This window comes from Pongo abelii, chromosome 15 (genome assembly GCF_028885655.2).
Source record: "Pongo abelii isolate AG06213 chromosome 15, NHGRI_mPonAbe1-v2.0_pri, whole genome shotgun sequence".
Classification (NCBI taxonomy): domain Eukaryota; kingdom Metazoa; phylum Chordata; class Mammalia; order Primates; family Hominidae; genus Pongo; species Pongo abelii.
The window spans coordinates 55,041,709-55,058,675 of record NC_072000.2 but is presented as its reverse complement, the minus strand read 5'-3'; the positions used below and the strand labels follow the sequence as shown (position 1 = coordinate 55,058,675).

The 16,967-nt window shown below is 40.0% G+C and overlaps 1 protein-coding gene across 10 annotated transcripts in view; it reads left to right on the top strand.

The window, feature by feature from the left end:
* The window catches only part of TRIM9 (tripartite motif containing 9), a 275,613-nt gene that overhangs the window by 222,143 nt on the left and 36,503 nt on the right, over positions 1-16,967 (top strand). For all 10 annotated transcript variants that reach the window (XM_063715571.1, XM_054530099.2, XM_054530098.2 and 7 more), the window contains 2 exons: positions 3,431-3,526; positions 5,831-5,953. In XM_063715571.1, coding sequence (XP_063571641.1) covers positions 3,431-3,526; positions 5,831-5,953 — 219 coding nt within the window. The remainder of the gene's footprint in view (positions 1-3,430; positions 3,527-5,830; positions 5,954-16,967) is intronic.

Here is a 16,967-nt window from a genome sequence, read left to right as displayed (position 1 = left end):
ACTTGACTGGAGATCAGGGCTTCAGCTGCATCATTTTTCTCCTCTCATTCACCTTCAGATCGTGACACCTTTTCAGTAACCTAGAAAACAAATATCCAAGAAATCTGAATGTCACTGCTTAGGCATTGTAAACAGCTTTAGAACGTACGTTTCTCTCTTAAATGACTGCTTGTACCGCCAAAGATGCTGTGATGAAAACACATACTACATATTTGCATCTTCATTGTTCTGGTCATAAATTTCCAGCACTGCTCTGTGGTCCTGAATACAGAACATCTTTGTTAGCACAGAGTAGGAATTTAAATGCATCTGGGAGACAAAATCAGTCAATAATAATGTTCTTCTACATCAGATGGAGCTTATAAATGTGATCAAAATACCATCCTATAAAAACAATGTGCATATAAATCCTTACAATAAGAGCACATTCTAGTGATAGTTTTCCAGGATTTTTCATTGTCTCCTCAATTTCTACAAGTGGACAAAGCTTAAGAGAATGATTTCTAGATCTTTATCTTATAATGCAATTGTTTATCAAATACCAGAACAATCATCAGCCGGGTAGAAGGCATTCTTGGGACGGACCATAAACACAAAGAGGAAATTGGAAATAAATTGATTTTTGCAGTTCACTTATTGCTTTGTCATATAAAATCCTGGGACTAGATGGGGCCAGAACTCTTTGTCTACTACTAGGAATGATTGTATTTCTAAGTATACAGCAACAACTGGTCAAAAAATCTTTATGGGTATCAAGTCTGTCTTATACAGACACAATTAGTTGCAAGGTTGGAATACAAGACGCCAGGCAGCTTCACTTCTGTGTAACCAAATCAATTTTGCTTCTGTACTGAAACATCTAAGTGTGGTTACTAAACATAGGTTATAATAAAAAGAGGAAGAAAACTATGGTAGTCCAGCACACTTTTACTCATTCAGGAAAAAAAAAAAAGATATGAGTTCTAAAGTAACAATGAAAAAAAATTTCTTCTTTAAAATATGTCTCTCATATTATTGCCTGCTCTTCCAAATGAGACCATTTTTCCCTCCTTTAGCCCTTGGGCTCCTGGAAATATTAATAGTTATTAAGGAGAAACTTTTACTCCAAATAATGTTGTAGCTGAGACCCAATCATAAAGAATTTTGCAACTGTAGGCTCACTTTGAGCTTTATCTTACTCAGTTGTGTTGGTCTTGCCTCTTGGAGCCTGAATACATAGAGCAAAGTACAGGTGATCAAAAATGTTCTCCAACAGACCCTGTTCCAGGAATCTGCCCTGCGCATCCCTCCAGTCAGCAGGTGTTTGTGTGAGCAAGAATGAAGAAAACAAATATGAGTTAACAGCTGGTCGGGCACGGTGGCTCACACCTGTAATCCCAGCACTTTGGGAGGTCGAGGTGGGCAGATCACCTGAGGTCAGCAGTTCAAGACTAGCCTGGCTAACATGGAGAAACCCCATCTCTACTAAAAATATGAAAGTTGGCTCTGTGTGGTGGTGCACGGCTGTAATCCCAGCTATTCGGGAGGCTGAGGCAGGAGAATTGCTTGAACCTGGGAGGCAGAGATTGCAGTGAGCCATGATCACACCATTGCACTTCAGCCTGGGTGAGAGAGTGAGACTCTGTCTCAAAAAAAAAAAAAAAGTTAACAGCCAACATTTATTAAGCACGCATCATGCACTGTGCACCAGTAGGGTAGTAGGGTTCTGGGCTTTAGATATAGTATCTTATGCAATGCCCACAAAACCCAAGAATAGTATTCTTCCTCTGATTTTGTGGATGAGGTAAAACTACGTATGAAGGGTTGAACAGCCAGTAACTGGCGGCATTTCTGAATTCAGAATTGTTCCCTTAACTAGCAGGAGCTTTCACATTGATTAATGCATTCAACCCTCACAATAACCAACTACAAAGTATTACTATTCTTCCCACCTTTTCCATTGGAGTAATTCAGACAAAGGTAACTTTCTCAAGGTCACACTTATAGGGGATAGAGCGAGAATCTGCACCCTTTCAAAGCCTATATTCTTTCTACCATCCCACATTGCCTCAACCAAGCATTTGGTATGCATATTTTTAGAAAGTCAGTGCCCAACTTTGTATTTAAAAGACAAATATAAGAGAAAAGCATTCACAGCACCAAGAGATATAATTTTAAGGTTCTGTCCTTTTACAGAAAGGAAAGGGTAGATGAATCATTGTGTTGGCAAGGAGAATAGGCTTTAGTTTGCAAGGAAGACAGTGCAGGAAAGGGAGTCTGTCTCTGTACCTGAGGTCTGGAAGGGTATACCCAGACTGCTAGGAGGGGAAGGAATTTGTATCAAGTACAGTGATACTTGATATAAATTCCTGCTAGCAATAGAAAACTCCAGAACAGTGACTTAAATAGGAGTTAATTTTTATGGCATAACAAGAAAGCTAGTGGTGAAGGTTTCAGGTGTTGGCTCAGCTGCTCAAAGATGCTATCAGAACCTGGCTCCTTCCCCTCCCATCCCTCCACCCATACCCTATTGGCCTTCTCCTCATGTGAGCCAGAAGATATCACATCCATCCTAAAGTCAGGAACCACAGGGTAGAGGCTGCATCAATCACAGTGGTTCCGTATCAGCAGAAAAGCAAAAGCTTTCTCAGACCCCACCAGTTCCCAGCAGACTCCACTTAGGTCTCGTCCATCAGGATTGTGTACCACGGCCTCCCCAGCGGACGAGGAGGCTGGAAGAGCAAGTACCTACCTGGACACCTTGCCAACCCAGCAGAACTGCCTCCTCATATAGATGGGGTGGTGTGGGAAGAAAGAAAGAGAGTAAGCCTTGGTGTCGGAGGCTAGTGTGGAGAGGACACAAATGTGCTAGGGCAGCAGGGCTGTATTTGGGAGAAGGAAGAGGACACGGATGAGGCGGGAGTGGAATGTCATCCTGCCTTTTGAATTTGTGATTATATTTAAGTGGCCCCAGAGGATCACACCAGTACCTACCTACCCCTTCCTTCATCCGGTTCTTGACTCTCTTTATTTTTTCTGCCCTAATCCCAGACCAATAGCCCTTTGAGCTAAGTAAAAGAATTAGATCATCTGACTCACTATTTTGTTTTGCTTTTTTAGTCCTTAGCAAATAATATGTATTCAATAAATGATTGTTTAATCAATGAAGGAGGAGATGAATAAATTCTAGGTTGATATCAGCTGGTGAGGGCCTTTGACTGCTGTGGCCAGAAGTGTTCACTGCTTCCAAGGAGAAACTACTCAGGAGCACAGGGAGTTTCGACACCAGAATCTACCTGTACAAATGCCAGCAAAAAGGTCCAACCTCAGACAAGAGGAATGTGAGGAGGTTGATGACTCTTCAGTTTTGAGTCTCGCTGAAAACACCTGTGTGGCCTTGTTGGTGTGTCCTGTGATTACAGCTCCATGGCTTCCTTCTTTGTCTTTGCAGAGCCAGCTCTCCCAGGCGCTGAACGGACTGTCAGACAGGGCCAAAGAAGCTAAGGAGTTTCTGGTACAGCTCCGCAACATGGTCCAGCAGATCCAGGTATGGGTGTTACCTGGGACGCAAGGAAACCCGCGGGTTAATATGTAACTGTGTGGTGGGAGAGTTTCCTTCTCCTCTTTTATTTTTATGTGTTGTGGGAAAATTCCTATTTTGTTGTTGTTGTTGTTCTTTACATACAAACACACATAGAGATCAACTTCAAACATACCCCTTCTTAAGGTAGTTACTTTTTGCCAACAGGCTGGAAACACAGCCTGATTTTCCAACTGGTTCCTGTCTTCCACACTGAGGTCCTAATTCTCTACTACTGAATATTCAGAAAGAGGCCTATTTCTTTGTAAATTCAGGGTCCTTATTGCTGAGTTGTAAAACCCCGTAGGTTTCCAAAACACCTTGTAATAATTGTATCATTTAATGGTAACAGATCACAGTTTTCTCTTCTTTTCTTCCTGCCTTCCTTTTTTTTTCTTTTTCATTCCTCCCTTGTTCCTTCTTCCTCTTTTTTCTTCCTCCCTTTCTGCCGTTCTTTCTTCCTGTCTTCCTCCCTGACCCACAATAATGCATCTCCTCTGCTTAGACATTTAAATATTTTTCAACCATGATCCCCTGGCAACTATAATTTCAGATTGCTTTATCTAGACACAATGACCAGCAATTCAACCAGCATTTAAGAGCTCATAAATTCTCCACTATAGCTGAAGGAGAAAAACCATAAACTGTATAAGACACTAAAATAATGACCCTCTGTACTGTTTAGCATTGTTATGTTTTGAGGTTTGCCTCACAGAAATAACCTTAGTTCTGACCTCCAGTAAATTGACTAAGTTCATATTTAACCATGTCAAGGCAGAAATGGATTTTTAAATGTAAGCCACCCTTTCAAAGAATTACACACTGATTTCTTTGCCTTTTTTTTTGGCACACATGCCCATGTTAAACTTTTGATTCCCTAACAGCCTAGCAGTTTTGTATACTTCCTTCTGTTTTCCAAAGCAATAGAGTTTATCAATCAGTTCTTTCTTTACTCTGCTGGCATAAAATGTGCAGCCCCAGGCTTGCCTCTGCCCGGGCCTCTTCATCAGAGCAAAGCTTTCTTTCTGCTCTAAATCAGTGACAGAGCTTACAAGGAGAAGGTTTCCCCTCACCCCACCCTCCAATATTACCCTGCATGTGACGTAGAGAGCTCTTAAATGATGTTTTCCAAGGGCCTTCTCTGAGAGTTCAAAAGCAATTGCCGTGAAAGCCAAAATTTAGCATTGCTCAAGCAATTACTAATGCATTCCTTATACAAAGACCTTGCATTTGAAAACAATTACTAAACGCCTACCAGTTGATTATTATGTAAAGAGACACAGTTCTTTATGACTTTGGTAATACATTAGAATTTGTGCCTTAAATAAATTAAAATTGTGCCTTTCTTGCCGGCCCCAAAAGTTTACAGTTTACTCAACTGGGTGGTGTTTTTTAAGTACTACTAATGTATATGTGAGTATTTAGCTTTCGTTTACTGTAAATTACTTTTTTTCAGATTATGGTTTAAGAATCAGAATTGCATATATTACTCATTGAAAGGCTTATCCTTAATAACTGCGTATAACTCATTGAAAGAATTGCTTAAAATAAATGTCTATGGCATGTACAGATTTAAATCAAATAAAAGTGTTATATCCAGCATTTAATTTAAACATCATAGGGAAGCTATAATTCATTTAGTATGAAGTTGTCTTTCCCCTGCAAGGTGTTGGGTCATATCTGATTTTTATGGCAGGGTGATCCCTGTTACACACATTGATTTTTTTTATCTGCCTACTATTTGCTTTCCTTAATGAAAGAGGCAAGTACTTTTACCCATTATTCTCGTATCTTATAAACTTCTGTTCTCATTAGATTATTGTTAATATTGAAGACCAGTGCCATCTTTTTTCTTCTTTATTCCTTTGAATTTAATGATTTCTCGTGCCTCAGCAATGCCCCACTCCCTCCTCTTTGCCTTTTTGAATGCCAGCTTCCACTATACATAGCTGGACATATGTGGCCCTCAAAAACGTTCATACACAACTCTATGAACTAAAGCTTTGTTTTGCTTAATAAAATTCAAATTGTGGAGATGATTTCCTTTTGATAAATTTAAGTGATAAATACTTATCCTTTTTAATCTAAATTTAAAGCAAAACATGACCACTGTAGAATAAAGTTTATCCAGTTATTTTTTAAAAATTACCAAATGTGCATTGTGGACAGAGTTCCTTTTCATTCCCTTCAGCAGAATGGGGGAGCTCTGTTTTCTCTGGCAGTCTGGGGCACCCAGCACCTTGCAGTTGAGAAATGTGCTCTGTTACACAGGAGAACAGTGTGGAGTTTGAAGCCTGTCTGGTGGCCCAATGTGATGCCCTCATCGATGCCCTCAACAGAAGAAAAGCCCAGCTGCTGGCCCGCGTCAACAAGGAGCATGAGCACAAGCTGAAGGTGAGTGCAGCATCATGGGAAGAGCAGAAAGCCAACAAGCCAGGCTCCCGAGGGGCATGATGGACAGGCTGGGAGAATTCCTTCCCGTGGACAGGAGGAGAGGATGCCCACAGCCTTGGGTAGCCAGTGGTCTGGCCAGAAAGGAGCAGACACATCCCTTCATTCACTACCTCCTCCTTCATTTGCCCAAATAATGTTTGTTGAGTGACTTTTCTCGGCCAGGAACTGCTGTGGACACAGGAATAATAAATAAATCAAAATTCTTGCCTTCATGGGACTTATATTCTATCAAGAGGGATAAATAATAAGCAAGATAAGTGTCTTCCTCCATTTTATGTTGATATAACAGAATCCCACAGACTGGGTGATTATAAATAATAGAATTATATTTAGCTCATGGTTCTGAAGACGGGGAAGTCCAAAAGCATGGTGTTGGCTTCTGGTGAGGGCCTTCATGCTGCATCATCCCATGGAGAAGGCAGAAGGACAGGCGAGCATGGGAAACGAGAGGATAAGGGCCAAACTTCAACCTTTTATTGGGAGCCCACTCCCATGATAATTAACCCACTCCCAAGATAATAGCATTCATCCATTCATGAAGGCAGGGGCCTCATGTCCTAATCACTCCTTAAAGGCTCCACCTCTTAATACTTTTATAATGGCAATTAAATTTCAACATGGGTTTTGGAAGAGATATTCAAACCATAGCAATAAGTAAGTAAAATATGGAGTATATTCGTAAAAAGTGCTAAGAAAAATTCTAAAAGTAGGAAAAGAGGATGGTGAGTACTGGGGATGGGGGTGGAAATTTTGGATAGGGTGGCCATACAGATGCAAAAATGTTTTTGAATTGAAAAATAGAATCTGTGCTTTCTAGAAAATGAACATGATTTGTCTTAACTTCTCAAGTGAACTTTACAGTTGGAAGCTGTAAAGAATTTTGTCATGACATGGTGGAATCAATTGGCTATTAGAATGAGACCCTATTGGCAGGACTAGTCCTCCAGGAGACATCTGATATTCCATCTATCACCCAATTGGTGCAGGGAAACAAGATGTGAGAGGAAGGATGAATGGATGGGAAGAGCAAACCAGAAGGGGTCCAGCAGTAGACAATCAGCTGAGGCCCACACATGTGGCCAGCAGGCTTCAGAGTGGCTACTGGCGGGTGGTGGGTATGTGGTGTGCAGTGTTGGTATGGCATCAGGATGAAGGGAGAAATGAGGTCTGATCTTACGCTCATAGTGCTGGGCAGGGGAGCAGGAGGAGGGAGGGACATGAAGGTGGCTCAGAAGGAGTCCTGCCCTTACGGAGTTTACAGTTCGATGGAAGAGATAAGCTATACCCACAGCTGACTCCAACACAGGTACAGAGTGGGCTTCCAGGAGAGAGGTGCCCAATGTCATAGAAGTTGTGACAGGGCAAAATTACTTGCAGTTAAAACGGTCACAGAGTACCTCAAGAGCTGGCACCTGAGCAGTCCAAATTGTAGGAAGTGTGTGTTAATGACCACTTACATTCCTACCTGCAGGAATCGGCAAAGCTGTCAGGGAAGAAGTGGGTGATTAGTACATGCACACTGTGGTCTTGTTCCATCTGGTTAGGCCTGAGGACCAATGGATGTTTTCTGTATCCAGCATCTGGCCTAACATTGCTAAAAAACTGTCACTATAGCCCTTCAGTCTGAGCACCCTTCAGAAACCCAAAAGTTTTATTGTTATAGCAGTCCTCAAAATATCATTTGAATCACATAGAACTGTATAAAATAAAACCACAAATGTCTTTGGGAAATGAAACTGAACAGTTTTCCCCGCTAAATAGTGGAACAACTATTTAAGTACTTAGCCATAACATTTTAACTTTCTTTTTAATGGAAATATCTTTTTTGAAACATTGCAAACACTTCCTGGCACTTTTTAACAGAATATGGTGAACAGTTTGCGACAGTCACATGGTCATGGTAGGGCAACTCCAGCCTTTCTATATGGGAGAGACATAAAGGCAGCAACCTGGAGGGGAGGGGGACTTTTTTGCTGATTGAGAATGCATCATTTATCCCTATCAAAGAATGGCAGAAGGCATGAGAAGCCCCGTTGCCCTCCTGCTTAGTGCTGCCTCTGCAGAACAGGACTGTGTGAAAATCATTTAAGGACTGTGCTGTGGCTGCAGATGTCATTGCCCAGGAATGGCTTTCATGCATCGCTGGGATGCCACATCGCGTGACTATGTCCTCTTCCCTCCTCTGATGGTCCATCTGTACTGGCTAGGCTGCCCCAGCAGGGAATGCGGATGCATTTGGGGACTGCTGAGCAGAGGCAGCTGCCTGCCCTCATTCCACCCTGCCCAGGCTGGAGTTTCCTGCCCAGACCTCAAAGGACTACAGAAACCAGAGACAGGTGGCTGGCTGTCCCCCAGAGCAGCAAAGCTGTTCTGTCTTCTATCTCGAGTGATTTGTTTTTCTGCTGTTTTCAGCTGATTATATCTGTCATTGCTTCCAAAAACAGCCACCAGTGCCACTCACGCTGTCATGACCACTGATACAGGCCTCCACGGCTTGCTCGCTCTCCTTCTCTCCCCCTGCCTTTTCCCTTTCTTGTCACTCTTGTTGCTACTCAGATTTGTGAGAAAAAACTGGCCTTTTATAGACATCACTTGCCAAGCACAGTACTTCTTTCTATCTTTGTTGGCTAACCCATCACTCACTGTCCTGCAGGGGTAATCTTATGTTCTTCCGCTTCCCTTTGGCTGAGTTCTCTGAGGGCCTGCTTTTTGCTGACAAAGAGAGGAGTTGTGTGTGTATTTTTCGGGCAACTCTCTCTCCTTGAGCAATCCAAAAAACTAGGGATGCTGGAAAGTGAGTGTGTACTTACACAGTCTTTATAATCTACTCATGTCCCTCTCTGAAAGCACTGATTGCTTGAACAGATTTAATAGTTCTGGTTCTGAGGCAAGATAGAACTGAGTGGTAAAGAGCCCAGGTTCTGTGTCATAGAGGCTGGGGTGAGAGGACACACTTTCTCATTTACTAGGTTTCTCATCTTGAGCAAGTCTGTGGCTCAAAAGTTTATTTCATCTGTGTGTAAAATAAGGCTGGAAGTGGTACCTCATAGGGCATTACAAAACACTTAGCACAATCTTTAATGTATATTAACTGTTATTGTTGTGATTGAGAAAGAATGACTGGAAATATGGTTTCATTCGACACCCTGAAGAAGAGTTTCCAGGGGCTTGTTTTCTATGATACCATAATTCATAGCCTAGAATTAGTTCATACGCTGGTGTTATTATCCATGAACCTGGGAGATTCTTTAATGGCATGAATTCATAATTGATCATTGTATAAAATAGTTCACAAAGTTTGGTGAGCTAAAAAAAAAAGCAAAAAAGCTTTTGAGACATATGCAGATGTGGACATGTTTGAGGAAAACTGTTTGAAATGTAAATTATAGTTAATACTACTCTGTGGTTTGATAAAATGCTGGGAGCCAAATATCTATTTTCAGAATGTGGTGAACTAATGCGAATGTCAGAAAGCTACTGAGGGAAGAAGTGTTTTTGAGCTTCCAATAAAAATATTACTAACTCATATTTGGAACTACTTGGGCAGTATTCCAACAGTCAGCAGAGCACACTGGACCTCCAGGTTTCTTGTCTTGGTCTGTCCATTGTGTTAACATCCTTCCCAGGTCTGCTTTAGCTGAAGAAAGCCTTACATTTCCTATCTGTGCTCCTCACAGGGAATTTATGCCAACATTTAAACTAAATTGTGCCATTAATGAGATCTGTGCTTTCTTCAGAAACTTTACATGTGCCACTTTCTCTTGATAAGCCCAAAGACATATCTGAAAATTATTTTTGTTTATGTAACATTCACAATTTGACATAACCCTAAAATTGTCTTAAATGTGTTCTCTCTAATATTTTAGAATGAATTCACACATTGAATAGTAAGAGGCGATATGTATTTTCTTGATTGCCTTTGAACGCTAAGATAATCTGAAAGAAAAAAATGTTACAGTTATTCCAAATGATTCTGGGGAAAAATTCTAGTTTTCAGTTTCCATGTGTGGTTGGTAAATTTAACATACCAACAAAAGTACTCAGCAAGGATGCTGAGGGCTGATGATAAAGCTTACCATGTTATGCAGTCTTCATATTAATATTTACTGAGGGCCTCCATGTGCCAATTGTAGTTATCTGTAGAATGCTTGATTTTGAGGCCTAGTGTAATCTTTGAGTTTTGTTAGAATAATTATCATTATTTTCACCATTATCTTTGTTATTATTTACCATGTATTGCCTGTTATGATCCCAATATGTTTGCCAAAAATTAATTATATCGCATATTAAGAACACAAATTTACATTACGGATATTATTGGCATATGAACTGCTTACTGCAGCTATTTTGCCATCGTTTTATGACAGGCAAATAATCCTTTGATTCAGATGAGAGAGAGGAAAGAAAGAAAGAAAGGGGGGAGGGAGGAAGGAAAGAAGGAAAGAAAAAAGGGAGGGAGGAAGGAAGGAAGGAAGGCAGGCAGGCAGGCCATCCCAGCTCACAAAAAAATTAAAAATAATTAGATACTATTTGACTGGCTACAGTCATTACTAGAAAGAAAAAGCAACTAATTCAAGCCAAGAACCACCTCAATCCCTATAAAACTAATGACAAAGAACTCAGTTATTCCATTACAATGAAGACATTTGGAAAAATTAGGCACACTGGAACAACTTGAAGCCTTCAACTGCCCTCAGCAGAAGTCTGTAGAAGCCAATTCTAATTATTTAAACCACAATTATGATTGATTACAAGCCCATCATGAATGATGAATTCCTTTCAGAGTTTCATTTGGCATATTTTGCAGTCTTCTGCTTCCCACCACACAGGAGCAAAAATCACGAGAGAGACTGTATGGGATAGGGTGCCCAGGCTACCCATGGAATCATGAGGAAGCCCCATACACAGCTGGAGTTCCTCTAGGTTAGAAGTCACACCCCTGAACAGCCCCCTACTCACTTTGGCAATGCCAATCAAAGTGAGTCTCAGAGCTTCCTTAGTACTCTTTGCTTCAACCCAGATACGGGTGACACCTCTTACCTCCAGAAGGCACCTAACTCATACTTTGAGGAGATGGAGTAATCCACTATACCTTGCTACACTTCACATGCTACAAAACATCATACTGCTTCACTCTTATTGCAACCCACCTTCAGTGGTAAATGTTCTCCTGTGTGGTTGGGACTGCCCAATATGCTTCTCTCTCCCAATGTCTTGAATTTCTTCTTTCATTAACTTCTCTGTACGAGGATACAGTATTCTATACATTAAGAGCATGCTTTGCATATTCCACTCCATGTTTAGTGGTAAGGCATTGGTGATACTCACACTTCTAGAATAGAAACTTCACAGCTTTACTGTTAAAAATCTCAAGACTTCCTAAAAACAGGTGTGTGTTTTATTTAAAGGCCTAAATGATCCTTTTCTTGATTAAAAACTCAAAGCCTCAGACTTGCCTTTGAAGTGATTAGTTGCCAGTGTGGGTAAATTAATAACATTAGTATAGAAGGTGGTATCAAGAGAACGGGGAAAATATTTGCCTTAAACTATGAGGGAGAGTGGTGGCATGTGAGAAATTTAAAATGCTCTTTTTTAAGTTAAATGCTGTAAGTTTTAGTGAATGTGACAATGAAATGGTAGATAATGTTCTACTCTTGGAAAAAACAGGAGAATTCTTTATTTTACCAGAAAGATCTAACAGCCAAAGCACTTCACCTTTAATTCACACAGTTAATTCAAAGCATCAGTTGGTCATCATGCTTTAGGACACGATGGGACACATAGAAACTCCCTCCTGATCAAAAGGACGCATGGAGAACAAACACTTCAAGCTTACATCTTAAAAGTACAGTCAGCCCTCCATATCCATGGGTTTTGCATCCATGAATTCAACCAACAATGGATTGAAAATATTTGAAAACGAAAGTCTCTCCTGCACATGTACAGACTTTTTTCTTATTATTCCTTAAACCACTGGTCCCCAACCTCTTCAGCACCAGGAACCAGTTTCATGGAAGATAGTGGTCTTCCATAGAGTACAATTGTCTCCTCAGTATCTGTGGGGGATTGATTCCACGATTCCCTGCAGATACCAAAATCCACAGATGCTCAAATCCCTGATATAAAATGGCATAGTATCATTAATGTTATTATGTTATTAGTAATAATTAATATTATGTTATTAGTAATAATATAATTAATGTTAATAATAACATAATTAATGTTATTGTGTTATTAATAATATGTTATTATTAATATTATTATTAGAGAGAGAGCTGCAGGGGGGTGGGGGGGTGGGGGGGAATGGTTCTGGGTTGAAACTGTTCCACCTCAGATCATCAGGCATTAGATTCTCATAAGGAGCAGGCACCCTAGATCCCTTGCATTCGCAGTTCACAATAGGGTTCCTGCTCCTGTGAGAATCTAATGCCACTGCTGATCTGAAAGGAGATGGCCTGCCGCTCACCTCCTGCTGTGCAGCCCCGTTCCTAACAGGCCACAGACCAGTGCCAGTCCACGGCCTGAGGGTTGAGGACTCCTGCCCTAAACAATACAATATAATACCTATTTACATTGTATTAGGTATTACAAATAATCTAGAGATGATTTAAAGTATATAAGAGGATGTGCATAGGTAATATGCCAGTACCATGCCATTTTATATCAGGGACTTGAGCATCTGTGGATTTTGGCATCCTCAGGGAATCGTGGAATCAATCCCCCACAGATACTGAGGAGACAACTGTACCGGACCTTAAACAAAAAGGATTAAAGGATTACCTTATGCTTAGGGGAAATTGTTTTAAACTATAATGAGAAGGCATAGCTTATATTTAAGAAAGAACTTTTTGAAATAGCAGAGAAAGAATGTTAGTGTTTACTTAGGCTGCAGTTCATTAGTGATATCCCATCAAAACCTATGATGAGAGAGAGTACTATAGGAAAAAGCATTGGCCAGGTGTGGTGGCTCGTGCCTGTAATCCCAATGCTTTGGGGGGCCAAGGCAGGAGGATCACTTGACACCAAGAGCAGCCTGGATGACATGGCAAAACCCCATCTCTACCAAAAATATACACATTAGCCAGGTGGGGTGGCATGTGCCTGTAGTCCCAGCTACTAGGGAGGCTGAGGTGGGAGGATCACTTGAGCCCAGGAGGTTGAGGCTGTGGTAAACTGTGAGTGTGCCACTGCACTCCAGCCTGGATGACAGAGGGAGACCCTATCTCAAAAAAAAAAAAAAAAAAAAAAAGAAAGAAAGAAAAGAAAAGAAAGAAAAAAGCATTTATTTAAAAAGGATGAATAAAGAAAAATTTTAAAAGAACCACGTGTAAAATGGAGAGGTAAATGGAGGTGGGGGAAGGTGTCAAGGTCATGGTTGGGTTAAGAATGAAATTCCCCTTAATTAACCTCAGGTCTTGCTTCTGGTTATGTCACATGAACTGCCTAGAGGAAGGAGATTGGTCTGTTAGTGATGGGAATGTAATTGTGGACAGGCAGGACAAAATTTTACTTGTGTGTTGTGTACTCTCTCCTGGGTTGCTCTGTGCTACTGACAATGTCTGAGAATTCAAAGGGGCACAACAGTCCTTCAGACTCTCTTTTAACAAATAGATATCAGTGTCATATCCTTACCCAAGAAATGACCTTTATAAATTTGCCACTTCACAAAATAAAACTGTTCAAATGATCAATAGACACGTGCCATCCAGAACAGATGGTGGCTCCGCTGATAAAATTTTAAAAGCCTTCTCTGAAACTGTGGACTACAGATTAATTCACTGTCCTGTGGGAGCTGGTTTAGGCTTTAGTGCAGATGAAAGCAGGAAGACTGTTCTCCTAGGCCCTATTTGTGTCATTCCTGCAACTTGCCCTGTCCCTGAGAAAAGGACCTCTTGAATCCAGCCCCGCTGCACACATGATGCCAAGGGGTTCTCTGGCACGTCAGAGCCAAAGCACAGAAATGTGTCATTCAAAGACAACAGTGAGGTGGCCTGGCTTCCAGGAATCATTTTCTATGAAAAACTCAATGTAGAAATAAATGATCACAAAATATGGTATGAGTAACGCAGGTTGAAGAAGGTAGCAAGTAAGAGAGTTGATAAAGACAACTAGAGAGAAAGTATTTATACTTTTAAAAGGTCTGATTTGAGATAATCTGCCTAATTTCTATAATGTGGGAAATCTTGCTAAATTAATTCAGAAACTCTAAGTTAATTACAGGGCACCCAAAATGCTTCTTTGAGAACCCCATAGTTTAATTTTTCGCAGTGATTTTATCACAAGCTATTGTGATCATTGTGAATGGTTGATTAAAATGTAAAAAAGGTGGACCAAAATCAACTGTAGCAAGAGTGAGGGGTTGAGAGCCAGGAACTCAAGAATATTGAGTCCTTCCAAGGAGCTGGAGTCGTAGAATGTAGGAGCCAATTGCAAACCCCTGCTGAAACTCCCCGGCTCTTTGGCAATGCAACAATTAAGCTTCTTAAGAGTCAGCAGAGAGCCCCAGCACTCAGATAGCTCCTTCAGCACCCAATAAGCCATGCTTGATAAGGAAATTTATAGAAGCAAATGTGGAATTTTATGAGGACTGAGTAACGTATTTATTTCAGTACATGAATGCATCATTGAACTGAATCCTCTGGAAAGGAAACACAACAATTCAGTCTATTTTATCTCAAAAGCAGACTGACTCTGGGTTATAGTGCTCAGATTCAATCTGTCCTTGTTATTCAGACTTCCAGTACCTGTAGTCAAGGGCAGATGTCATTTGGATAATGAAATGATGACTGTGGAGGTGTCTGCTACCTAGCAGCACCAATACACTGGCTACCAAAATATAAAAATGTCTTCCTGGAAGCAAGTTAGTTCAGCCTCATACAGCAGAGGGGAATAGCATATTAGCTGTAGGTCACCTCTCTTTAATTTTTAAATGTTTTACTTGTGGGGTTTTCCTCCTCAAGAAATGGAAGCCTAACCTTCCTGTTATTTTCTGAATAAAAAATAAAATAATTTGTATTCATTGAGCCCAGACCAACAGATGGTGGTGGTGGTTGTCAGGCATACTGGATGTCAGAAGAAAATAAATCAACCAGTGAATTTTAAATTTGGTCCCCCCAAAACTCACAAAAATAATCTTTCCATCAAAGTTGGTTCCTTTCACCAGTGACAATAAAGAGATTTTAAATCCTACATTTTATTTTCCTTTTTAATTATTATTAAAAGTTTAAAAAGCAGTAATAAATCATCTATCAGAAAATTGGGCAATGTAAGTAAACAATCTTGAAAAAGAAGGACAGATTTGAAGTTCTTACATTTCCTAACTTCAAAACTTATTATAAAGCTACAATAATCAAAATAGTGGATACTGGCATAAAGACAGATATATAGACCACTGTAATAGAATAGAATCCAGAAATAAACTCTTACATACTTGCTCAAATGATTTTTCACAAGGTGCCAAGACTATCCAATGGGAAAAAGGCAGTGTTTTTAATAAGTGGTGTGGGGAAAATTGGATATCCACATGCAAAAAAAAAGAAAATGAAGTTAGACACTTACCTAACTCCATATCCAAAAATGCCCTCATAATAGATCAAAGGACTAAATACAAAACCGAAAACTATAAACTCCTGGGAGAAAACACAGGGGGAAACCTTTGGGACACTGGAATTGGCAATGATTTCTCAGATATGACACCAAAAGCAAAGGAAACAAAAGAAAATATAGGTAAGTTGGAAATATTTATGTCTCAAAGGACACAAGGAGTGAAAAGGCAACCCACCCAACAGTATGAAATATTTGAAAATCATATATCTGATAAGAGATTGGTATCCAGAATATATAAAGAACTCCTACAACTCAACAACACCACCACCCAATTTTAAAAATGGGCAAAGACCTGATTAGCAGCAAGGCTACACAAATGGCCAATAAACATATGAAAAGATGCTCAGCATCACCAGTCATTAGGGAAATGCAAATCGAAACCACAATGAGATACCACTTTATACATTTACGATAGCTATATTTTTAAAAATCAGAAAATAATAAGTGTGGGTGAGGATGTGGAGAAATTGGAACCCTTGTGCATTGCTGTGGGAATGTAAAATGGTACAGCTGCCACGGAAAACAGTATGGTGATTCCTAAAAAAATTAAACATAGCATTACCACATGATCCAGCAACTCCACCTCTGGGTATAATACCCCAAAGAAGTGAAAGTGGAGACTTACAAAGATATTTGTACACTCGTGTTTATAATCACTTTATTCACAGTAGCCAAAAGTATTCATCAATGGGTGAATGGATAAACAAAATGTGATATACATACATCAGAGTATTATTTGCTCTTAAGATGAAAATGTTGACACATGCTACAACATGGTTGAATCTCAAAGACATTATGCTAAGTGAAATAAGCCAGTCACAAAAGGACAAATATTATATGATTGCACTTATGTGAGAGTTTCTTAGCATAGTGAAATTCATAGAGAAAGGAAGTAGAATGGTGGTTGCCAGGGGCTGGGAGGAAGGGGAAATGGGGATGTTGTTTAATGGGTTTAGAGTTTCAATTTGGGAAGATGAAAAAGTTCTGGAGATGGATGGTGGTAATAGTTGCACAATAGTGTGAAAGTACTTAATGCCACGGAATTACACACTTGAAAATGGTTACAGTGGAAAATGTCATGCTGTGTATATTTTGCCACAATAAAACATTAAGAACAAAAAAAATCAGAAATAATGAATGAATGAGTTGTCAAAATATTAGATAGAAATTAAATGCCCAATAATAAGAGAACAGGAATGATTAAGCAAATTAAGATTACCCACTCAATGGGATATTTTTTTAACCATCGATTGTGGCAACATGAAAACTGCCTGTGATACAGTATTAAGTTGGGGGAAAGGGGAGGTAAAATTGTCACAATGACTGCAATGGTAAATAAGTCTGGTTC